This window comes from Colletotrichum paranaense (genome assembly GCF_030867605.1).
Source record: "Colletotrichum paranaense strain IMI 384185 chromosome Unknown Scaffold_4.1, whole genome shotgun sequence".
NCBI classification, from domain to species: Eukaryota; Fungi; Ascomycota; class Sordariomycetes; order Glomerellales; family Glomerellaceae; genus Colletotrichum; species Colletotrichum paranaense.
The window spans coordinates 3133958-3157879 of NW_026848962.1; the positions used below are offsets into that span (position 1 = coordinate 3133958).

Consider the following 23922-nt stretch of genomic DNA (forward strand, 5'->3'; position numbering starts at 1 on the left):
GACGCAACTTCTATCTCTTGCGCATTCTTTGCTTGCAATTCGGCCATTTCCCACTCGACCCCCAACTGCTACCTAGTTTGTTGGTCCTACCAATGGACTTCGTTGCGAAGCCCAGAACTTTTAGAAGGAGCCGTGTTGCCTTGGTGTCTGCTGTTTTGCCCTTTATTCAGACCTTGCGGCCTGATACTATGTTGAGATTGCGACGACTCATGCTGCACAGGCGTCCACCTTGACTGAGACGCCCCAGCAACCGGGGCAAATTCTTGCCAATCACCCTCAAAGGTAATGTCTACGATGCACTCATCGCTCGCCATGGCGTCCTGGAGTGATTCCCACCGCACTTTGTCGGCGTCTGCCGCCAAATTAAAGCGGTCCCAGAACTCGGCCTTCCTCAGCAACAACGCACTCTTGCTGACACGTCTGTCTGTTTCTTTCCAGGGAAGACCAGTCACATCCGATGCGCAGAGAAAGTCGTCAAGTGTGCTGTCATCCGGCATATGACCCTTTTTGGACCCGGTCACGAAGATTGGCACGCCGTCTCCGGAAATCTTCAGCCTCATCTTCACATTCTCTAAACCTGAATCGACCCTCCCAATGGTAAGCTTGTCAAAATCACCAAGCTGTGGAGGTTCCATCTTGTCCAGTTGCTCTTCCATGATGGGCAGTGGCTTGCTGGTGCTCACCACTACTAGGATGCTGTCACAAGGTATAGCAATCTTGATGAAAGATTGTGGCATTGGTGTCAGTTCGATCGGAGCTGGGCCGTTGACTTGGGCCAGAGGCTTGGTTATCTCGATGCATACCCATCTGCGTTTCACTCCGTTGATATCGGTGCTTGGATAAAGTTTTAGCTAGGCCATGTGTCGAATAAGGACGAAATACTTACATATCCAAGTCTATCAATGATAGTTTGTGTTTCCGATCACGTTCAAAGAACCTCTCTGTGGTGAAACTCGAGTTATCGTCGTCGTCTCCTGCATTAGTACCCAGGGCCCCCCCCGGAAACGACTTTTGCCCGTTGTTCTCCCTTTGGAAGTGTACGTACTGTATCGAACGCCTCCGATACCCGTTCAATTCCATAGACCTGGCTTGAAAGGCGCTGAAGCTCTTGTTCATTGACATGCCGTGGTAGCTGGGTTGCCACTCGATATTCATGATCTGATCGGCCCGCCGCCAAGCAATTACTCCGGGAATGCTGTGGACGGTCTTGTTGTATGGACGTGATACTGCCGTAAGCCTGAGAGAGGCCCCTTTGCTGTTTACTGATGAGCGAAATATTCTCTATCGACAAAAAGATAGCTTACACAAACATCGATCTGGCTCTGATGTAAGCGTTATACATGTCCCACCACTCGTTGGCATAAGCCGGGCTTCTGTCTGGTAGAGTAACTTCCATGGATGGAAACCCCAAACGCCGTTTCTCATCTTCAGCAGCGTTGATAACTTCCTTCTGTCTTAATGACTTCGGCAAGGCGAGGGCAAGGTCGGTCATATCGATGCCACCAAAAGCCATGATATCGTTTCGAGATTCATGTCGTAAACGGGCTGGGTCTTGTTCAACCTTGGCTCGGTACTCGTCCCTGCGTTGTAACCCAGTTCGGAGTCCTAAAATTAGCTTCTCCTGAACGCTCATGTCAGGCTTGAGGTCGGACATCTTGGCGAGGTTGTAGCCGGCATCGGTTTCGACTTGGACATTTGCTGGGTTTCGGCAAAGCGACGCCACGCCTAACACTTCTGTTAAGTAAGGAAACCAAAATGTTTTGCATATTCTTCTTACTGTGACGGGAGACTTCAGGGAAGCAGCCGAGACGAGTTGGCCGCGGTGGGCGAAATTCTGGGATTCGGGCTGCGATATATCAGCGATGAAATTTCTCTTTCGGAGACAAAAGTCTGTAGCCATAGGCCAGCCACAACCCTTTGAGCCATTACCTGAACTTCCAACCGCCATGGTTCTTCTGTGTCTTCGCATATATTGATGTTGACGCTGTTCTGGCCTTGTTCCCATCATCACCCGCGGTGCTGCACTGGGCACGACCACGCTCGAACGGTTTCGTTGTTCGACTCGCTTTCTTTTAGGCGCGTTGTGCTCACCTTCGCTCGCACGCCTCTTTCCAGGTTGAATCCAGGGCAAAGTCATGTTTTTGACTGCTTTACTCGTGGCCGGTTGAGGAGTATGCCGTGGTGTTGTACTTGGTGAGACTTGTGTGATGCCTCGAGATGAATGGCGACTAGACCCTACGCGTAAACTAGCAACGGAAGGAGCTACCTTTCAATTGAGCTCTGGTGACTGTATCAGAATTGCGTATATCAGTTGATTTCGCCTGGGGGCTCGAAAGGATCGGGGAAGGCCGGTATCAGAGATGTAAGCCACCTAGCGCCGAGTGATCCGGTCGGGAGGTTGTTTGCAAGTAGTGTGTGGTATAAATGACTGAAATTGGAAGAGGAAGGGAGGTCTTGCGCTCCATAAAAGTACTAAAAGACAAGATCAGGATTAACGAATGAAGAAAGGAAGGGAAGCTATTCGCGGCCACTTTGAAGCGAGTGTTGGGATGGACGGTCCGAAGGTAGCAGATGCAGCGAGGAGGTGCGAGACAAATGAATGGACAGCCGTCATCGAAAGAGGAAAGAAGGAGAGAGAATCGATAGGCCTCTCGCGTTCCAGTCTTCGAGGCAAAGAAAATATAAGGTTGTGGGTTGAGAGTAGCGAAAGAACTTTGACGGTGGGGGTGGTAAGGCTGAATCTTCAACCATCACCCTCCTGGCTGGCGTCGCTCTCGAGTGGAAAGTGGCATCCAGCTTCAGCCTGGATACGGAAATCAGCGAAATAGATCACTTTGAAGTGGGTTCAATTGGCAGAGTCGGACTAGGCAAGAGTAAGGCCGGATCACCTAGACCTTCTGTCTCTCTCCAGTGTCTGGGACACTGCCTCGTCCGAATGGTAGAGTGGGTAAGACCTGTAGAATGCTATATATTAAGAAAGAGAGGAAAATAGTGGAGGAAGGTTGCTTGGATTTGCTCTACAAAGCAGGAACAAAGCGGTCCCAACCTGAGGTTGAGTCAATAAGCCAGCTTCGACGACACCACGAATTTGCCTGTCTGACTTGAGCCTCACTCAGCGCTTTGAAATTCGACAGCCACATAATTACCTCACATACACGCAAGCTGAAGTAGCTATGTAAATTTTAGCGTCATTGAATGTATTGAGATATCGTCTTTCAATCACAATTACCGCCATCTCTGCCCACAAACCCTACCAAGCACACAACGAAAGTATCCATCTCCTCTCCCAAACGCAGGCCACTCATCGAGCTGCGTCCTTACGTATTGGCTGACCTCCGTGCCTGGCTTGACCCATCCTATACCCAACATGTAGGCACCTGATCAGAACGATTTCCGTCCATGCCTCTACTGCAAGCCCGGTGTTGGCCCACACTTTGGACGCCATGCACATACATCGCCAAAGCTACGACGACATGTGTCATCCCTGTCGTGAGTCCGTAAGAAGAATATAAGCTAATGTATAATCCTGAAGTAACTCCCTTTTGCAATAGACCCTCCTCTAGAGGTACGTCTCTATGATGGTATCCGCCTCGAAGCAGTTGTACACAATGAGCAGAAAGGACCATATTAACCATGATGAACCTGAATCTTTCGTGAATCCCCGAAACTCCTGTTTTCCCAAATGCCATGCCTTGCTAGTATGAACCCCATTTTTGTGTGTTTGAATGTAACCGTGTAGTGCGGGCGCCTATGCTATTGCAGCAGGCAGAAGTGCATGAGGGACGAGACTTGGTAGTCCCGCCTCTTATTGTTGTTTATCCTGGTTTTGCGTCTTTCTCTAGGCTTCAGAAGAACCTGGACATGGCTCTGCTGAGATCAATGAAGTCGACGGGCTTGGTGACGTAGTCGCTGAACCCGGCCGCAACGCATTTGTCCTGAACATCGGACATGACATTGGCCGAAAGCGCAATGATGGGAAGCTTCTTGAACCCTTGCTCTTTCTCCCATTGTCGAATTTCTCGGCAGGCCTGGTAGCCATCCTTGCGTGGCATATGCAAGTCGCACTAGAAAGTTAGTCAGCAGAGCGACACGTCTTGCGAGATGATGAGCACTTACGAGTATCAAGGAGTAGTAGTTGTGGGCGTGATCAAACACCATTTCGGTGCACTCGGCGCCATCGGCGGCCACTTCAACCTCCACGCCAACCTTCTTCAAGTACTTCTGTAGAACCTTCTGGTTCACAGGGTTGTCTTCAACCAGTAGCACCTTATACCCTTTGTTGCCCATACGTTTTCCAATCTCCTGGTAACTCGCCTTCTGAGTTTCAACCATACGTTGTGCAGTTGAGCGGTTCCGATCAACGCTCAGATCGCGGACCTTGTCAGGATCAAAGATGACGGCAAACCTCGATGGCTTGACAGGTTTGTAGATGAAAGTGACAATGTTTTCTGACACAAGTTTCTCATACTTCGTATCTGTCGCAAGTCTCATTACGGCTTGCCGTTGAACTGAGTCTGATAGAATGAGGATTGTCGTATTGTTGATGGTTGTCGACTTTGTAATCTGCTCCATGAGGCCGATAATCTCCTCTGGAGACGGCAAGTTGAGGACGATGTGAGTGAAATTGACAGACTCCTCTCCCCCAAGCAACTTCTGCGCCTTTTCGGTAGAGTCTAGTGCTGTGATTTGATGAGGCACATCCTTGGGCAGAGTCATCTCGATGTGTTGTGCCGTGGCTTCACGACTATGAGTCTGAGGGCAGATGATGAGGATGGAGTACATTGGAGGCTTCAAGTCTTCAGGTTTTGTCGGTTTGGAGGTCTCGGGTGTAGGCGTTTTGCCTGGTGAAGACTCGCTGGAAGGTAGCTCGAGCTTCATCTGCGACAGATCTTGGCCACTTGCTCTTGCTGCTTCGCTGAAGTGAACCAGTCCAACGTTGATCGAGGACACGGACGTAACGGACGTACGCTCCGTAGCCCGAGAGACGCCAGACTGGACCGATGGAGCTGAACTTCCGCTAGAAGCAACAGCAGGCGACGTGAACTCAGTGTCAGTCTTGGGGCTGTCTGTTGATGCGGGCGTAGGTGAGGGCAAGTTCTTTGAAGGGCGGATAATAGCCACATCTTGAGTCACATTGGAAGTGGGTTGCAAGCTCTCAGGACTCAAGGGTGCATCAGGATGATCCTCCTTTGTCGGCAAAGCAAACTTGGCAGTGAAGGTGAACGTTGACCCTTTTCCAGGGACAGCACTACCTTCCATCTTACCTCCGTGCAGTTCCACCAACTGTCTCGAGATGACTAGTCCCAGACCACTTCCGCCATGCTGTCGGGTGCTGCTTCCATCGATTTGACTGAATGGCTTGAATATGAGATCTGCCTCCTCCTTGGAGAAACCGCGGCCTGTGTCAATGATGGCGAACTCGAGCATGATCTCGTGCTGGTCCTGGGTCGAATCTTTGTTGGTATGAACCCTGCATCGACTGAAGACCTCTCCCTCGGCAGTGAACTTGATGGCATTGCCGATGACGTTAAGGAGCACTTGGCGAATCCGGACCTTATCGCCCTTGACCCAAGCCGGAACATCCTCCTCCACGATGTAATTCAGCTCTAGCCTTTTAGCAATAGCCATGGTGGAGACCAACTCATTGACATCCTCAATGAGAGAGCGGGTATGGAACCATTCGTATTTGAGCTTCATCATTCCGGCATCGACCTTCGACAAATCCAGAATGTCATTGATGATCATCAACAGACTGTTAGCACTCGTCTGAATGGTGTTGGTGTAGTCTCGCTGCTCTTCGTTGAGAATGGTGTCTTGCAGGAAGCTGACCATTCCTGAAATCCCAATGAGTGGCGTCCGGATCTCGTGCGACATGTTGCTCAGGAATCTACTCTTAGACTCCATAGCCTCCTTGAGTTTGGCTTCAAGTAGTTTGTGGTCGTTGATGTCCGTAGCTGAGCCAAAGTAGGAGCTGGCTCCATTTCCAAAGTCAATGTTGTCGATCTCGACGCACCGGATTAGGTGCCATCTGTACTCTCCATTCTTGGATCGTAACCGCACCTCGGTCGTGTATGATAGTCTGCCGTTGCTGTCGGTTGTCACTTTGATAATACCCTGCCTGGCCAAAGCCGTCAAATCAGCGGTGGGCATCTCGTAGACCGAGCTACTGCTCGAGCTGTTATTCCGTGACAAGGCTTGGTGGATGCCTCGAAGGTTGGTTTCCATCTGGCTTTGCGTTTTGCCTGATACAAAGCTGGCCAACGTCGCCTCAGATGACGCTGGGTCTTGGTGCCCTGTACGATCGAACTTAAAGGGCATCGGCGTTGGTGGTCTGTCTGTGGGTATGTGGCATTTGGCCAGGTCATCAGGATGCACAAAGTCCATGAACCCCAGGCCGAGGCAGTCTTCGAAACTCTGTCCCGTGTACGACAGCCATTGCTCGTTGGCAAAAGTAATACCTTCGTCTTCAGTTGCAGTGAATATGATTTGAGGGATGAGATTGGCCAGAAGTCTGTGCTTTGCCTCTGAGGCCTCAATCTCCTCTTGCCGTGCAGCCTTAAGTTCCGCAATATGTTGGTCATGGATATCCATGTAGGAGCCGAGGAATTGCATCATGACTCCACGTTTATCGCGGGACGCAACAGCACGAGCATAGAACCATCGGTAGGCCCCATCAAAGCGTTTGATGCGAACAGTCCTCGAGAACTGTTCACCAGTGCGTAAGGAATGGCTCCATGCCTTCAGATATTCATCTCTGTCGTCTGGGTGAATGCTGCCCCAAGGATCGGCAGCCAGATCAGAGACTGTCTGACCGCGGTAGGTAAGGTAGCGACTATTGACCCAGACGATTTCGCCTGACTGCGGCAGCGAGACAAAGACGTGAGCAGGCAAAGAGTCTAGTATGAGACCCTTGAGACGATCTGATGGCGGTGGCATGTCTACTGGGCCAACATTTATGGAGCCTGTTCGAGTCGGAGCAGTGTGGGGTACCGGTCTACTGACCACACTTGAGCTAGGTGGTAGCGATTGGAAGCTCGTCGCAAAGTCGGCACCGTAGGAATGCAAGAGAGTGTGATGACTGCCGACAGAACTTCTCTGGTCAGCTGACTTGAGTCGAGGTTCGAGCACAGCGATTTCGTCGAGATAATTCTTGAGTTCGTGGGAGAGCACTCTCTTGGAACCTCCCGGCGTCGATACTCGGCTTTCGACGTTGAGCTCGACCAGGTCTTCACTCTCCCCAGGCGTCTGAGCAGGCTCCGTGTTAAGAGGCTTGTATGAAGCGGAGAGACGAGCTTGGCGCTTGTCCAGTGGCGAATCTTCCTTTGAACTTCTTCTTGTCCTCTGAGAAGTCGCAGAAGCCATCTCAACCCTCGAGTTGCCCGGCTTCAGCTTGGTGCCAAAGTAGCTGTCTCCCCCAACTTGCGCAGGACTGGTCGCAAATCCAGACTTGTCAATGGCATGATGCATGGAACCAGGCGTGCCAAGTGGGGAGCCAGCAGCACTCTTGGAGACACCTGAGTAATCGCTGGGACTGGTAATGCTGCCCGCGAGCGAACGTTGGGCCGCCATATCATCAGAGGCCATAAAGCTTAGATTGCCGATGCTGGCAGGGTCTGCTAGGGGACGCCCGTCGGCAGCAAGCGCGCCGAACCCGGCAGTGTGAGGCCTGCGCCGGTTGAGACCAGCAAGCTCTGTCTCCAAATTCGTATAATGACGACATAGAGAAAAGGAGGTTGCTAGGTGCGGGGCAAGATACTCTAGTGAATGGCGAAGGTTTGATGGATATGGGATGACGGGACTGAGAATCGACAGAATAGCAATAGGCGCGGGCTTATCTTTGCGCTGCCATGGGGATGAGGTAGCATCGTCATCATCATCGCCGCCAGTAGCGTCCTGGGCTTCACTGCGGCTGCGAGAGTGAGATTTTTGCTCCAGGATGGTTGTGTCAAGCTTGAAGGGATGGACAGGCTTTGAAAGCAGTAGATGTGTCAACGGAATGTGAAGGACTGTCCATGCGTTATCCACGCCAATAGCTTCAGGAGGTCGCATTCCTGCGTAGTCTGCAGGTGCAGACTCGGGGTTGAAAGAGTCCTCATCGACCATGGCATCAGTGAAGAAGGGGTTCTCGTTCGGATCTGCCCGCACGGCTGGAGACGGCGCCGGGGACTGGGACCAAGGCGATGGCGGTGCCTGTTCAAACTCCTCGTATTTGGGGGTGAGTGGGCGTGGCTCGTCCTCGGAAAGTCGCGAAATTATGCTGGATGGCTTGTCACCACTGTGACTACGGCTAGAGCTCCAGGAGGAACTTGAACCACTCAAAATCGTCGAAAGCTTTTGTGTAGACTCGATTCGGCCCCTCTTCAGCTTTTTCCTCGCTGCCTCAGCCGAGGTCGTGTTTGCTGTTACTCTTGACTTGGCTGGCGTCTCCTCTGGCAAGTTCTGAAGATAGGGGTAACTTCTTGTCAGTGCGATGACCTTGCCTCGTTCAAGAACACGCATGACACCGCCGTGGTCGATGAGAGGATCAGCCTCGTAATCCAGAGCTTGAAGCACAGGAAGCACTCTACCCTCTGTGTCGGATTGAGCGCCAGTTGGAGCCTCCCAGCTCGGTACGTTCTGCTCTTCAGCGTCATGCTCAGCGAGTGCAGATTGGTTCAAAGCTGGCCCAAGTGGCTCTTGGGCCATGTCCTCGGTCGCCTGGCCAGGCGGGAAGTAGCTTTTGCTTCTGCCCAGTTGCGCAGGTCGGCGTGAGGGCAAGAGCCTCTCATTGCTGTTTCCTTTTCGTTCCCTATTCTCCTCATACGTCGTGAATGAGTGCCGAGTTTGGAGACTGGGTCGAGACAACATCCTGGGTCGTGCCGCATCTTCGGGTAAAGGAGGCTCTTCCGAGCCAATGTCGCCGGCGCTACTGGGTATCAAACTGCTTCCCCTTGCCATGTATCCGAGGCTGAGGTCGTCCTCCTGGTGCTCGTTGTACGTTGCTTTCTGACCCCAGGGCACGTTCTCGATATCGGTGGTGTCAGCCGGCACAGCAAGTGTCACTCTCTCGGCTTTGTAGACGTCTCTCATGATTTGAACGACGGTGTTCCACCACGCATCCATTCCCGGCTCGGCATTGAGCATCAGCGACAGATCATAGAGGTTTGGGCTTGGGAAATCGCCCTCCAGTTGGCCAGTGGCTCCGGCGGGGAGAAAGGTTAGGGCCGATGCTGGTGTTGATGAGCCGGACATGACCCTATCTTGAGCGGCGCCGAAACCCTCGAACGACATACCCTGCGCCATGAAAGCGGCTGCAGTTGGGGACATGTTCCCGAATGGTCGATTCATCGCGCCCGGGCCGTACCCCGGCGTATACATGCGCGGGAAGGGGTAAGAAGGAGTTCCCGCGATATGACCGGGCGTCATGCCGCCACGAATGGTGTTGCCGGACTCCGTTGACGTTGTGGTTAGATTGGACGATGTCGTTGCCAAGCCCGCGATTCCAGCCTGTGTGCGCGGCGAGTTGCCACTTTCCTCCTGGATTGGTGAGACGCGCACCTTGTCGGGGGTTGTCGCCATTAAGCCTCTCGTCGCCATCTCGCGCTTCTCCAAGTCTCGTGCCAATCGCTCTCGGTATCGATTTAGTTGTATCTGGGATTCAGAAAGGGCCGGTGGCGTCTCGTCGTCGGTCCCTGCAGCATACTCAGTTTTACTTTTTGGTTCCTTGCCGCCCATGCCACCAGCAACGTCATCACTAGCCCTGGACACACCCGCGCTGCGCTTCAGGTTAGTATCCGCACCAGCACCGCCAGGACTCGTAGCCTTGGTGACGAAGGGCTCGGTTTGCGCCCTGGAGCGGTCGCTGGGCGACTTTGAAGACTGCTCCTTGGACACATCCGCCATTGCGGCTCGCGCATGTCTACCAGTCTTTAAAGAATCGAGTGTCAGTCCATGGCGGGGGCTCGGAAGGTTGACGGGCGATTCTTTGGCAGGCGACTTTTTCGAATCGGGCGTCGTTCGTCTTGGAAGGCTAAGCCGACGCGCAGAGGACGAGTCTTTCTTGTCTACTGGAAGGCTCGTGCTTGGCATTCCTCATAGAATAGAGCGCCCCATACACAGAGATGGTGAAGTGTTGGTCGGGATTGGTGATGTCGCTTCGAGAAGGTGTCCGGCCGGGTCGTGACGAACAGTGACGGCGAATAAATGTGTCGTGGCAAAGTCGAAAGAGGAGGTGGACGACGAGGGGTTCGGTCGCGGTATTTTGAGTGGGAGAGGGGAAAAGTCACGGTTGGAAAAATTCGATCGACGGGATGCGGTGAGGCGAACGAAGGTGACGATCTGGAAGTCGAAGGAAAATGCCGTAAGTAAGAGCGCGTGGTGCAGTGGTGGAGGAAAGATTGCAACGGTCTGGTTTGTATTGGTAACTCGTGGTGAAGGGTGAGGCAAGGTTAGGTAGGTTGGTGTGGGATGGTACGGATGGGATGTGCGTTTGGACTGAACTGAAAGAGGCATGGGCTGGAAGAGAACGGGACTGGGACCAGGCCTACCTAGCAGGTCTTTTAGGACTGGGAATGGGGACAGGAGCAAGTATGCGTGTCCGTAACGCCTATCGTGGTGTGTTGAGGGGCGTGTGCAATATTCCCGGCGCTGATTCTCTTTCTCTTTCAGTTTCTGTCGGAATGGGTCTCCTCAGTCTCTCCTCTCTCTCTATCTTTCTCTTTCTCAAAAGTCTGCGTTGACGGCGGGCCTGACGGGAACGGTGACGGTGACGGTGACGGGTGACGGATGACGGATGACGGAGAACAGGGGGGGCGGGGAGCGGGCAGAAGACTGGAGGAAGCGAAGCGAAGCGAGAAACGCAGCAAGAGGGCGTGGGAATTTGGGAAGGAGAGGCACAATGGACGAAAAGATCAAGAAAGGAAAGGGTGGACGGTCCACCGGGGGCCTATGACGTAGCCCCAGGCCCAGCTGAGAAATAAGGTACCTGACGAGATGGGCCACCTCTGATTCCAACCGCACGGCATGCGAAAGGCGGCGGCGGCGGCGCCAACAAATCACAGTCAGCTTCAGCTGTCCAGTCGCGGAGGGGGAACCAACCAGTCAGTAAACCCTCAGTCGCCAGCGTCGTCAATGTCTCGGTCAACACTGTAGGTAAGCTAGCTGGCTGCCCTATTGGAATTGGAATCACCGGCCATTGCCTCCTATCCCGTTCATCAAATCAAGCTCTTTCCCAAGGTTCTTGGGCAGAAAATAGCTAATTACGGGCAGCCACCAAACCAGAGGGAAAGAACCTAAGAAGAAAACACACAGGTCTGCCAACGGGTGCTTCCTTGGAAGATAACTGGTCTGGTGGGTCCGTCATCCCTGCACCATTGAAGTATCGATACTCGGCTTACTCACTCTTTTCGACGTACCGATCGTTCATCTGTCCTACCTTGGTATTCAATAAGGCATTCATGACAGATGGACCGACAGGACAGTCCTTAATCCACTACAGTTTCGAGCAAAACAACATCACCTCACTCATCAACACATTACAATCTCCAGCTAAACTACAATTCACACTTCTCGGGCTTCTGTATACAGAGATGTTCTTTGATATACCTCCATACATTTAGCAGTAGCAGCTGGCTATCTACCTTGGTGCACCCGGCCACAGCCAGTGGCCCAACCAGTGCGGTCCGGATAGTCGCATCGTCAACATCCACGATCAAGTCGCGCGGATGTACAACAGTAAAGGTACAGGTACATGAAAATGTACGTGCCCTGGCAAGATGTGGGGAGTCCTGCACCGATACGTGCCCCATTACATCACACGGCGTGGCTGCCGCTGGCCCCCAAGCTCCACACTCGCGGCATCCACTCAAATCTGCCTCTCCGTCTTCGTTAAACCCGTCTATCCTCGATTAATTGCTTCTGGAGTCCCCTCCGTCTCGAACTCGTCCGTTTCTGCAAAGGTTGCTGGCCCTGGTCCGCCGCACAGGCAGACGGACATTCACTCATCGCATCTCAATTGTTGGTGCGAATCTGCATCTGAGCACGCAACCAATTCTCTTCCCAGCCTCTATATTCTATCCCGGGATCCACCCCCAGACAACGCCGCAGTCCGCACCGCATCGCACAGTGCCCCTGGTAAAGACGCGGCAGCTCACGGTTCGCGGACCTGGGAATCTCGGAGCCAGAAAGGCTGTGAGGCTCCGTCGGATACTGTCCGCCGTTTCAATGGCAACTCCACGTCTCCCGTAACGGAACCCACCCGGCCGCTTACAAGGCCGGGTTTCCCATACCTGAACAGGGCCTTTTCCTTCGCCTCGCACACATGAGCCGCTACAGGACAACCACTAGTCGGCCTTGTTTTGACATATCGAACGCTCCCCGGACCATGGTGTCTCCGTTCAACCTTCAAGGCAGCGGCAAGCTCATGACTCTCTGCACTCTCTAACCACCACCACAAACACCACCATCGTATGCGTACCCAAGTTGTAACGCGTTGGAGGTTGGCGGGACGTCCTAGACACGACACGAGACACGGATTCCCGCACCTCGACCCAGTATCCAGACGGAACTACCCAGGCAATCCGGCCCGATTTTAGATACCACGCGGCCATCAAAAACTTCAGACTCGTGGTACACAACGTTTAGATCGACCATCGTGCTCATGGCAAAACCCCCTGCCCTCCCCCGAACTCCGGAACAGGCCGCAAACAAACCAACAAAGGCAGCCAGGGCAGATCCCAATGCGCCGCGCTGCCGTCAACTCTAACCTGGTTTGCCCACAAAAAATTCAAAACGGCACGATGCAAGGTCGAACACAAATACAACGTCGTTGCAGCAAATTCTCGACTAAGACGGCATCCAGGGCGATCATGTTCCAACAAAAGACGTGGAAGGAAAGTTGATTTGCCAGGCACAGTATACTATCATGCAGCAAGTTGAGACTCTGATCGAGTCACGGATATGTCACAATTACGAAGCATCCGTTGACTCCATCAGGTACGCGTACAATACCTCGGACCGCGCATGTCTATCACTTGTCTAGTCTGCGCTCCGGTGACCGCCGCTATTGTTCGACTCAGGTGGTCAGAATCGAATTGTCACACGCTCGTCCGCGTCGGACTCCAGCACTCGTTCCCACTGCAAAGCTACAATTCACGACAAGCTAGCATGGCAAGGTATGCTGGGCCATCTTTTGATTTGAAGGTGGTCAACTGACAGAGTCCCGCCCCGGCTCCCCGCACTGTAATGGACCTGGTTTTTTAATGATTGGGCGACGCTATTTGGTAGTCGCGATTTAAGGCTACACTCAGTTGACGACTGCGATCTGATGAACTCCACCACACCAGGGCAAGAAATTGGGATATGCCCTGGGAAACGGTGAGTTGGAACGACGACGCGGTGATGTCTGCAGCCTTGCTTTGCAGAATTTTCCCGCCCCTTCGCCCTGTACCCAGCAATTTGGTATTACGCCGGGATTCACTTTCACTCTATTTGCTCATATTGACGAGCTGATGAGCGAAAACAGGACGTTTCTTGCCCAGTTCCCATTTACCCCAATCATGGAACGGCGACCAGCCAAATGGAATGACTGATTAACTCACTTCTGGCATCTCACACCTCACTAATGCGCGGTATACGGGGCATAACAAGCTTGTCAAGCCGTATCGGTGAACGCCATAGGCTTAGTTACGACGGGGACGTGATCATTAGTGGGCTAGCTAGATGGCACCTGTTCCAGAAAAGAATGTGGCCATCCCATTCTGGCTCTGCAGCCGGAGCGGGTGTCACGCCGCCAGGGCGCCGGTTATTCACTAACCTCCACTGCTGGACAAGACGCGATAACTTCGGACGTGGCTGGCCACTGGACTCCTCGAAAGGGGGACGGCGATGCTGCCGCGGCAGGGTTTCCGTCCACGTTTGATTGGCGACTGGGCCACAACTCAGGCGGGCTTGTTTCCATTCAGTGTTTGTCTGTCTTGCATTTGCGCCAAATACTCCCTTCCTTCCCCTTTCCCCCTTTTAGTTTCCTCTTGCAAGTTTCAATAGCAAGCAACCACTCACTTGGTCATTGACACGAACGGAAGGTGTGCTCGCTATTCCCAACACTCGTGGATAGCACAGCTAGTCACGCGACCCGCCCTACTTCCTTCTCTCCATGAAATCGATAGCAAAGGCAAGAGGCTCTACGCTGACGGCATGGTGCAACATCGACACTTCTTGCCTTACTCAGAAACGCACACTCTACCTTACCAACTCGTCACTTCATAGGAGAGACAATGATGGGTGATGGGCGAAGTTACTTGCTACACTACAGACACAGCCAACGCCTTTTCTCGACCCTGAATCCAGGTTGGACCCCTTATTTGTGCCTACATGTATACAGAGAACAAGACAACATCCTACAGCATCAAGACAAACTCATCGAGCTAACGGACGCTGCTCCGGATACAAGGGAGAGCTTCAGGTACTTGGATGAGGTACTCCGTACGGCAGAGCCAATTTCAATCACATCGCGCTGTCAGCAACCCACAAACCCCAGCGAAGACCAGAATGCGGCTTGAGAGGAGAGTCAACGCTTATTGAGCCTAGCTCACGACTTGCACAGGCGCCTCGCTCCACAGCCCACAGGGCAGACTCGTCCTTTTCGACAACGCATGACCTTTCAGACCCCTGAAGCTTGTCTCTCTCACGCTAAATGAGGATAAAATGACGTCAACATACATCGTAGCTTTCTCGATGGCGCCCTAACTGCAATGGGAATCCTGGCCCTGGAAGGCCGGGGAATGGGAACCCCCTCCCAGTCCCAGAGGCGCAAATGTACTACTGTACCAACAACCTAAGGTACCGCAGTACAGGCACCACAGGACATCGCATTGCGGCGGATTGCTGCATTTCTCCATCATTCGAGCCTCCTTTTCGCAGTACCCTACGTAGTATACGAATTCCCTTTGACACATGGGCTACTTATCATCTTGGCTCGTAATTGGCTAACTACACAACGGATGCAGTCAAAATCAAATGCGAGCTTAGCCTTGACCTCACTCCCCAATCACATTGGTTCCACAAACCGATTTCCGGGAGACCATCGTCCCAACATAACCATCACCGCGGACCTGACAGCTTTTTCTGCCCAGCGCTTGAGCGCCTTAAAAGCAGACCATCGAGCCCCAGGCCCCATCTCGCCTGTTCCAACACTACTGTACTCCGTACCAAGGTCATCTCCTCCCAGCTAGACACTAATTGAGACGGCAAGATCTGTCAGTCGTGACTATTGTGGTAGGTACTTCGTGAGACTATCACGAGATTGACAGCGCTCTAGAAGCCTTCCTCTTCCGTCCAACCCAGCCATGCGCGTTTCCGCCGCTATTGGGCCCCGGTGCGGACTTCTCAGCATACGACCAAGCCAATCATCAAGGACACGGCGCGACAACGCAGTTTTCTTACCTATCCGCATTAGTTGGCATGCAGGAGTCCGATATTTGCCAGCCACGACGGCGCTCGTGCTATATCTAAAAGGTAGGTTGCGGCAGGCACGCATGCACATTACACACACATCATCTATACCCCGCTACACGCAGCTCCCGTCTCCCGTCGCCCGTCTCCCGCCTTCAGCGTGCCACGCGGGCATCTTTCTCCGGCTTTAGTCATCATAGACCGTCCGTATACTACAGTGAACGCCAGCCCAAATATCTGCGACCAATCGTTCAGACGGACGTGGGGAGCACGCCCGTCATTCCAGCCTGAACTTGGGATGAACTGAGACGGAAGCCATCAAGTGGCGTACGAGATCTGAATTTCGGGAAGGGGAAAACGACTTCAACTTGTCTTGCAACGCGTTCCCGAGACCGCTGAACGGCGGAAGCAGCGGGGAGGCCGATATCTCGTTGCGAAATCCGCAGCGTTTGCCTTGATCTTCACTGAGACTTTCTTGTTCCTGTCCGCATGCCAAGATTTTGCCATGTCAAGATTCGAGGCCCGGAACCGACAAGACGGCAGCATCGGCACCAGCAAATGTTTGAAAGCTGATCCCCGTTTTCACGCAAGCCACAAATTCCAGCCACACAGTGTGGCTGGATTTTACGTCTCAGCCACGAACACTCTAGACCTCAGCACATCGCGAGCTTCACTTTGGAAATCTGTCTACCGTACTAACGCCTTGGTGGATCCCTTGTCCTCGAAAACTGAAGTTCAAATCCACAGGCAGTGATTCCCAGGCGTCCGACTGGTGTTAGCGGGCTTATGAGATGGAGCACACCGCGTGGCGCATGCCCAAGTCCATAGCTCCTCGACATTTCGCCCTCCTTTAAGCGTGGCGGCGATGGCGGATGGCACATTGACCAACCAATCAATCAGAATGCGCTGAAATTTCCTTCTGTTGCCCCGAAAAGCCTCAAACGTGTCCCGAGTTGATGGATGGGGGCCCGGGAAAGGAGTTTTGCAGTTCTTGCTGGCTAACGCTTTGTGGACAAGTCCCAGCCGCCCCCGGACGTTAGCGTCGACAGACGAAAGCTGAGACGGCAGATGAAAGTCATTTCTCTGCTTTTTCAAGACCTACAGAGTACGGAGTACATGGACGTTTATCGTCGATCTCGATGAAAGTACCAATTGGTTTCCACTTTGCATTTCGCCGGAGACAATTCCATTCCCTTAGCCTGAGAGGCTGGCTAGTTGCCCCCGATCATGTTCGATTAAGTTTCTGGTCTCGAATCCCAGCTGTCTGGTCGCGTCTCCTGGTCTTTGTTTGTGTCACTGGTAGACTCGGCCGAGCAGGAGTTGCTTTGATGGACTCCTCGCGAGAGGCTTGTTGTTTTTGAGATTGACCCGGGCTCTGCCAATGTCGTAGGACCGACTACTCTGCCTTCCACCTCGTCCTAACCCAGTAATGATCCATGGCAAATATGACCGTAGTTGACATGAATTACTTTGTACATACTAAGAGCCAACGTTAGGAGCAGGCTCCGGACCACCCTTACACACAGGCCCACTGCAAGATAGTCTTACCTCATCTGCCCACTTCTCGAGTCCTTGTACGGATAAGGGGGGGTTCCTTCTCGAGTCTTGACGGGTAATGCTTAGCCGTAGCGTCAGGATTGAAAACTGACAGATTCTGTCCATGAGAATATGTATGATCCTCCTCTAGTGCCAGTTGAGAACCGGTTTCCCGAGAACCAGGGCAGATGGCCTAGCTGTTGTGGAATATCTACAGCAATACTCCTTGGACTAGAGCTGCCTCCTGTATTCGATGGCAGAAATAAGCCCATATAAATTTCTACATCGTGCTCGGTTTTCACTGCGCCGCGGCGTTCCAGCCATCCACCCAAACAACATTTCCACTGAACCGGCGAGGAACGCCCCACTGGGCCCGATATCAGACTGGCAAAAATGCAAAACAAAACATACAACACCAGGTATTCGCTGGTCGTCACCGACCCAACTACTAATCCGGCCCTCATTGGCTTATCTATGGGAGAGCGGACGGGATCCCGAGTTTTCCAATGGGTATGGTCGTATGTGGTCGTTTGGCGATGCAGAGTTGCTAATATCGTGACTGCGAAATCTCGTGATGCTGGTGTTGCGGCTCTACCATCCATCCCCCACAATGGATTCAGAGAGCCTTTTCAATGAAACCAACTATTTTACTGGTGTAGAAGTCCTCAACTTCAAGATCTCAGTCTTTGTGGTTTATTTATGGTGTGGTGTTTTGGCGATGTCAATTCCTCGCATTCTCAGCCTCATTTGTTTTCCCCGCCCTGAGTTCGAGATGACCTAGTCAATAATGAAATGAACACACGTTACAATTCCATCCGAATGGTTAGCATAAGCTCTATTATACTCGTCCTTTTTGTTGAATGACAAGCCCATTAATCTTTAGCTGCTCTGTGCTATTCAACAGGAATCCACATTTCGTAGTACATTTCTACTCCACTACTACTTGAGCAGCACGGGGACATATAATCGCACGGAACACCACATGCGAAACCAATTCAATATCATCTCAGGTAATCGGATATCTTCAAGCTGCTTTGCCTTGTTGACATGGTACCTGGATCATGTTCTACACTCCCGGATTGCTGTGCGCATAAAAACAACGATCTCTTAGGATGGAAGGAGATGAATTGTGTTTACGAGATGTTGCGATAACTATTAGTCAGAGTCTCGACTTTGGGATCTCCGCTCCAGGTGATTGCAACTGTACAATAGGGCGGCAACCTCTAGTAAGTATCGAACCTCTAGTAAATATCGATTTGTTCTGGCCATGTCATCGCAGCATCAGAGAGACTCCGATAGAAAGCTTATGATAAGTCAGCAAACCTCGACCTCTTTGAAACACACGGAAGATCGAATCATGGAAACGTGAGTGCACCTACTCAGGAGGATTCAACAGCGAACATGCAACCAAAAGCCTCCCCTCGGTTGGCTCTGGTGAAGAAGGGGTTGAAGGAAAACCCGGTTCAAGAGGGAAAACATCTATGCCAGGTTATAGGGTTCAATGGCTGTTCGAATACGAGATTTGTCATGGCGAACTTCACAAAGGCATGAACTTCTTGTCTGTTTCCCCTCGAGATACACCTTGCTACTTATGCGGGACCTACCAAATAGCCTCAAAGAGGGCTCCCGCCAGAGTGGTGTTCATCAACGTAGTATTCTCATCCCAGCAATCTAGTGTCATTGAGAGATATGATTCCTCTCCATATATGACGTGCTCTGCAACACAGATCAAGTGATGCACAGGAAAGTGATAAAACCAACACTCGAACATGTTGACTTCCTCAAAAGATACATGAAAGTGATGTTCCAAGTGTATATAGAGAATGATATGCCCAGGACAACGGCAAAGAGGAGTCACTTGGATATGTTTCTCCATAAGCCTTCCCAATCACAGTCTTCGCCAACTCTCATGTGTCGCTTGACCGCCCTAGACCGGTTTTCACTTCTCGCCGCACCGATAGAAAGAATTGGGTACCCATATGAGAGGAGAATAAGATCTGGTGCTGGAGTCTGGGGCACATACGCCTCAGTCTCGAAGGAGTCCTGAGGGTTCTGCGGCGTGGATTTGTTAGATGGTTTTATATCAGTCAAACACTCTCGATGACATATATACAGTCATGAGTATTAGTATACCGTCTCGTCTTTGGAGGGCAGGCAAGCTGCAGTCTCAACATGGCGCCTTGGCTAGTTATATATTTACCACTGTCGAAACCCACGGCGGCACTCATCATCTGAAGCAAATTCTCGTGAAGCCTGCATAACCTTGTACTTCTTCCAGGAAGCCGTACATGGGACTTCGCGGATCGTACGAAAGGAGCGACTAGCGTGACGGACGAGAAGGTTACATTACCAGTAGAGGAAAGACAGACTCGTTCGCTCCGGGAAGCAGCATTCGGCCTAATGGATTTCAGTTACTCGGTGACCAAACGCGACCTTGAATAGCTTTAAATTACATGGATGAAGACGTCAGCCCGGAAACCATCAACGAGGACCTGACGTGGTTTTCCCAGCCGGCTCAGTGATATTGGAAATTGAGAAATGCGCTAAGCTGGAATGAGGAAATACTCTGACGTGACAGCGTCTCGCCAAGGTGCAAAACAATCACCGAATAGGGTAGAGAACAGTTTGACGGGCTGCTCGCATGCTTTGTCCTTCAATCATCCAAGGCTGGGTCGCGTCGGAAGACCGGACGGCTAAGTTCCCCACTCTCATTGGACCGGCGCCGATCCGGATAGAACCGCGAAGCCGAACCCCCGGGAGCTCCGGGGTTCGGGTGTCCCCTGTCATACCCCACCATAGCTCCGCCAATGTACCTATTTCGATACTGGAGGATGCGGCATCGTGGATATCTCACTACGGTTATATATATGCAACATGGTAAGCGATCTTCCCATCCCGAATGCGGTGCAGCAGATGAGCGTACTGATCAACGCAGCAGCAGAACGATATGACTGAGAGTGCTTGCCACTATCAAGTCAACTTCGAGAACTCAAGTTCATAATGAAAAGCACATTACAATGTCAAGTGACCCAGGAGTAGTCGTTGCGAGATTCCCTTCACTACATCTCCCAGGGGCGATGGCTTGGGCTGAATCAAACCCGTCTCTGCGGGGACTTGAAGGCTCATGGACTTATTTAAGGGAAAGTACTCGCATGCGCCTGCACCAAGCTGAATGAAATCTGCCAAGCACTCAGTAATTAAAACAGGCTGTAAGGGCAATAGTAAGTTGCATGTGAAGCACCACCAACAAGGGTGTGCATTACACGCCTTCTGATTGGCTGTGGTCAAGGAGCTTCCAGGCCTAAAGTGCGAGGCTGCGATCTTTTCCTCATAGCCTTGTGGCGCCCACTTTCACTTCTTCCAACTCACCTGTCCGATCACCCATTGATTTCTTACGCAAATAATCCGCGACCTGCTAGACGTCCCGCTGGGTATTTGCGACCGCTAAACTTACGAAATCGAGCGACCGAAACCCGACGTACGAAGCAATACGAAGATCGGGGCCTCCGATCGACGTCATCCATCATGGCCGACTCCGATGGCGAGTACCATGACATGTCTGATGATGACTTGCAGGTGACCAACGGTAGAGGCGGCGATGCGAGAAAAGGTGGAAAGAAGGGGAAAGGCGGCAATTCCAAGGCGCGATGGGAGGAGGTCAAGCGAAGTTGGGAGCAAGTCACAGAGGGCGCTGACGGCAGTCTCGCGGTCGGGGCAAGCTTGGAGGCCGAGAAGAGGAGGAGGCTGCTGAGAGACACAACGCCACTGCAGCGCGGCATTATCAGACATCTGGTGCTGGTGCTAGACATGTCATTCGCCATGACCGAGAAGGACATGCTCCCGAACCGCTATCGTGTAGCCTGGGCGTACGCGGCCGACTTCGTGAAGGAGTACTTCGAACAGAACCCAATCTCGCAGCTGGGCATCGTCGGCATGCGGGATGGCGTGGCTCTACGAATCAGCGAGATGAGCGGCAATCCGACAGACCACCTGGAGAAGCTGAAAGAATTCGAGGGCCAAGATCCGTCAGGCAACCCAAGTTTGCAGAATGCGCTTGAGATGTGTCGCGGTGCCCTTTTGTACGTGATAACGCCATTCCCTAAGCTTTACAGACAGATACTGACTCTGACCCGACAGCCACGCACCTTCCCACGGCACACGAGAAGTCCTAATAGTATTTGGCGCCCTCCTCTCCTCCGACCCGGGCGACATCCATACCACAATAGACTCCCTCATATCCGATAAAATCCGCGTTACCATCGTCGGCCTCGCGGCGCAGGTCGCCATCTGCGGAGAACTATGCACCCGCACCAACGCCGGCGACGACACGCAGTACAGCGTCTGCATGAACGATGCCCACTTCCGCGATCTCCTCCTCGCCGCCACGACCCCACCCGTTACCCGGACGGCCGCCCAGAGCACCGCTTCTCTGCTCATGATGGGCTTCCCCTCGCGCACTCTCGCGCAGGGCGAGACGACAGCCGTATGCGCCTGCCATAACAAACCCGCCCGCGAAGGCTATCTCTGCACGCGATGCGCTACCCGCGTGTGTCGTCTGCCCATCGAGTGTCCCGCCTGTAGTCTGACGCTCATCCTCTCCACCCATCTCGCGCGCTCATACCACCATCTCTTTCCGTTACGGAACTGGATCGAGGTCACCTGGGCCGCGGCCGCCAAGTCGAAAGCATGCTATTCGTGCCTCACCAACTTTCCGGAACCGCCCAAGGCCTCCAAGAAGAAGGACAAGGGCAAGGACCAAGATGGCGTGGCTACGACGACAGGGCCCGTTGCCCCGACCCCGGTGAAAGCGGCAGAGCTGAAGGGGGTTAGTGAAAGCGGACGGTACGCCTGCACGGTGTGTGATAATCACTTTTGCATCGACTGCGACGTCTACGCGCATGAGGTCATTCACAACTGCCCTGGATGCCAAAGTGACACCCGTGGGGCGGCGATGGAGGTGATTAACGAGACGAATGGGACGCATGAGCATCAAACCAATGGAACGGCTATGGCGGTGGACTCATGACACTAACAGATGTATGGGAAACGGAATATAGGATGGTGGATCTTGGAGGAAGCGTGGAGCTCCCATGGAGGAGAGAGAGGAAGTAGCGCTCTGGCTAGAGTTGGCCAACACTCGGCAGTTTGCATTTGGACAATCGGATGGCAGCATCAACGGAGCACAGGAATTGGAGAAAAGAGTTCATCGGCGCAAGAGGTCCAGGTAAGGACCATGTTTTTAAATATACCTATCGTACCCTGCAGAACCCCCTCAACAAGAAGTTGGCTGGCTGAGAGATGAGCATCATGGCCTCACATTCGACACCATCACGAGTGCGGATACGAACAATCGTGTGATACTGACATGAGGTTTAACTTGGTTTAACTACCTGTTTTTGCTTTACAAGTTTCCACGCTCGGCCTGCTCGCGCTCAATAGCCTCGAACAAGCTCTTGAAGTTACCGGCACCGAAACCCTCAAAGTGGTTGCGCTGGATAATCTCAACAAAGACGGTGGGGCGGTCCATGAGCGGCTTAGTGAAGAGCTGAAGCAAGTATCCCTGCTCGTCGTAGTCGATAAGAATGTTGAGCGCCTCAATGGTGGCGAGGTCCTCCTTGAGCTCCCAGTTGCGCTTCTCCGTCTTGAGGCGGTGGCGCATGGTGTCATAGTAGGTCGAGGGGACGTTGATGAACTCAACGCCGCGGGCGCGCATGGCCGACACGGTGGTGATGATGTCCTGGGTCAGTAGGGCAATGTGCTGGACGCCGGCGCCCGAGTTGAAGACGACGTACTCCTCGATCTGAGACTTCTTCTTGCCGGGCGCGGGTTCGTTGATGGGCATCTTGACCATGTTGTTGGCCGAGGCCATGACGATGGAGTTGAGGGCCGAGAACTCTGTGCAGATTTGCGAGTCGTCGACGGACCAGAAGCGGTGGAAGGACAGGCACTGCTCGTAAAAGGCGCAGGCCGACACCATTTCGTTCCAGGACTGGTTGCCGACGCAGTGGTCGATCCGGGCCAGGGGCACGTTGGGGAGCGTGACGGTGGCCGTGGTGGGCTTCGCGGCGCGGAAGCCCGGGAGGAAGGGGCCCGAATATCCGTTGCGGGAGATGAGCGTGTGCGTCGTGTCGCCGTAGGTGCGGATGACGGCGGTCAGGACGTTGCCGTGTTCCTTGTCCTTGAGGACGGTCGGGGGCTGAACGGCATCGGCGCCCTCTGAGACGGCCTTGTTGTATACGCCCTCGACATTGTCGACCTCGAAGGCGACATCCTTTACGGCGTCGCCGTGCTTCTCGAGGTGAGCGTGAATCTCGCGCAGGAGCTCTCGCTCCGCGTCTGAGATGGGCTCATCCTCGGGGAGGTGGGCCAGTGATCGCACCGGGGAGGTGAAGACGAAACGGACGTCGTGGTTGGCGACGGCGTACGAGGCGATATACCTGCTGCCCGTTTCGAGGCCCTTGTATGCTACGGTTTTGAAGCCGAAGAGAGTAGTGTAGTAAGCAGCGGCCTGCTTGGCGTTGCCAACCCACCAGGTTACGTGATCGTAGCCCTGGAAGTTGGGCGGCGGATGCTGTACTGCGAGTCCATCGCCGAGATCTGTTGATGCCGGGTAGGCGGCTTGCTGTGGCGGGGAGTCTGTGATAGCAGAAGGGGACATTGACACTCAGAAGTTTTCGGGGGTGACAGGACTAGGGTCAAGGAGTATGAGCGTGTGTAAGTGCGTTATGATTCTCTGATAAGAGGCAGACAGAGTCGATGGTTAAAGCTAGTGAGATTGTAGACGTTGCTCGTTGAGGAAAAGGGGGGGGACTGTCCGTGTTATGTACGTTGCACCGTCTATCCTTATATGTACCAAGACACTGACACTGTATTATCATATATGAACCTTATTCAACGACGGACTTCCGCCTTTGGAGGACAAGGACTTGAGTAATCCTGCATTCCACGCCCGTAGAT

General features: G+C 52.9%; 6 protein-coding genes across 6 annotated transcripts; 2 read left to right on the forward strand and 4 right to left on the reverse strand.

Moving 5' to 3' along the window:
* Positions 1-86: 86 nt before the first annotated feature.
* On the reverse strand, positions 87-2137 carry CPAR01_06055 (uncharacterized protein; the record flags this gene model as incomplete). The annotated part of the gene is made up of 3 exons (XM_060490329.1): positions 87-834; positions 887-1255; positions 1305-2137. The coding sequence occupies 3 exons, from the start codon at positions 2135-2137 to the stop codon at positions 87-89; spliced, it is 1950 nt and encodes a 649-aa protein (XP_060351795.1).
* A 1708-nt stretch (positions 2138-3845) lies between these two features.
* Positions 3846-10068, reverse strand: CPAR01_06056 (hsp90-like protein; the record flags this gene model as incomplete). The annotated part of the gene is made up of 2 exons (XM_060490330.1): positions 3846-4064; positions 4117-10068. The coding sequence occupies 2 exons, from the start codon at positions 10066-10068 to the stop codon at positions 3846-3848; spliced, it is 6171 nt and encodes a 2056-aa protein (XP_060351796.1).
* Positions 10069-10460: 392 nt separating this feature from the next.
* On the forward strand, positions 10461-10718 carry CPAR01_06057 (uncharacterized protein; the record flags this gene model as incomplete). The annotated part of the gene is made up of 1 exon (XM_060490331.1): positions 10461-10718. One exon carries the CDS (start codon positions 10461-10463, stop codon positions 10716-10718), a length of 258 nt encoding a protein of 85 aa, XP_060351797.1.
* Positions 10719-17060: 6342 nt separating this feature from the next.
* On the reverse strand, positions 17061-17429 carry CPAR01_06058 (uncharacterized protein; the record flags this gene model as incomplete). The annotated part of the gene is made up of 1 exon (XM_060490332.1): positions 17061-17429. One exon carries the CDS (start codon positions 17427-17429, stop codon positions 17061-17063), a length of 369 nt encoding a protein of 122 aa, XP_060351798.1.
* A 3061-nt stretch (positions 17430-20490) lies between these two features.
* On the forward strand, positions 20491-21991 carry CPAR01_06059 (uncharacterized protein; the record flags this gene model as incomplete). Its single annotated transcript, XM_060490333.1, has 2 exons — positions 20491-21044; positions 21103-21991. 2 exons carry the CDS (start codon positions 20491-20493, stop codon positions 21989-21991), a joined length of 1443 nt encoding a protein of 480 aa, XP_060351799.1.
* A 375-nt stretch (positions 21992-22366) lies between these two features.
* Positions 22367-23623, reverse strand: CPAR01_06060 (4-hydroxyphenylpyruvate dioxygenase; the record flags this gene model as incomplete). The annotated part of the gene is made up of 1 exon (XM_060490334.1): positions 22367-23623. The coding sequence occupies one exon, from the start codon at positions 23621-23623 to the stop codon at positions 22367-22369; it is 1257 nt and encodes a 418-aa protein (XP_060351800.1).
* Positions 23624-23922: the final 299 nt, after the last annotated feature.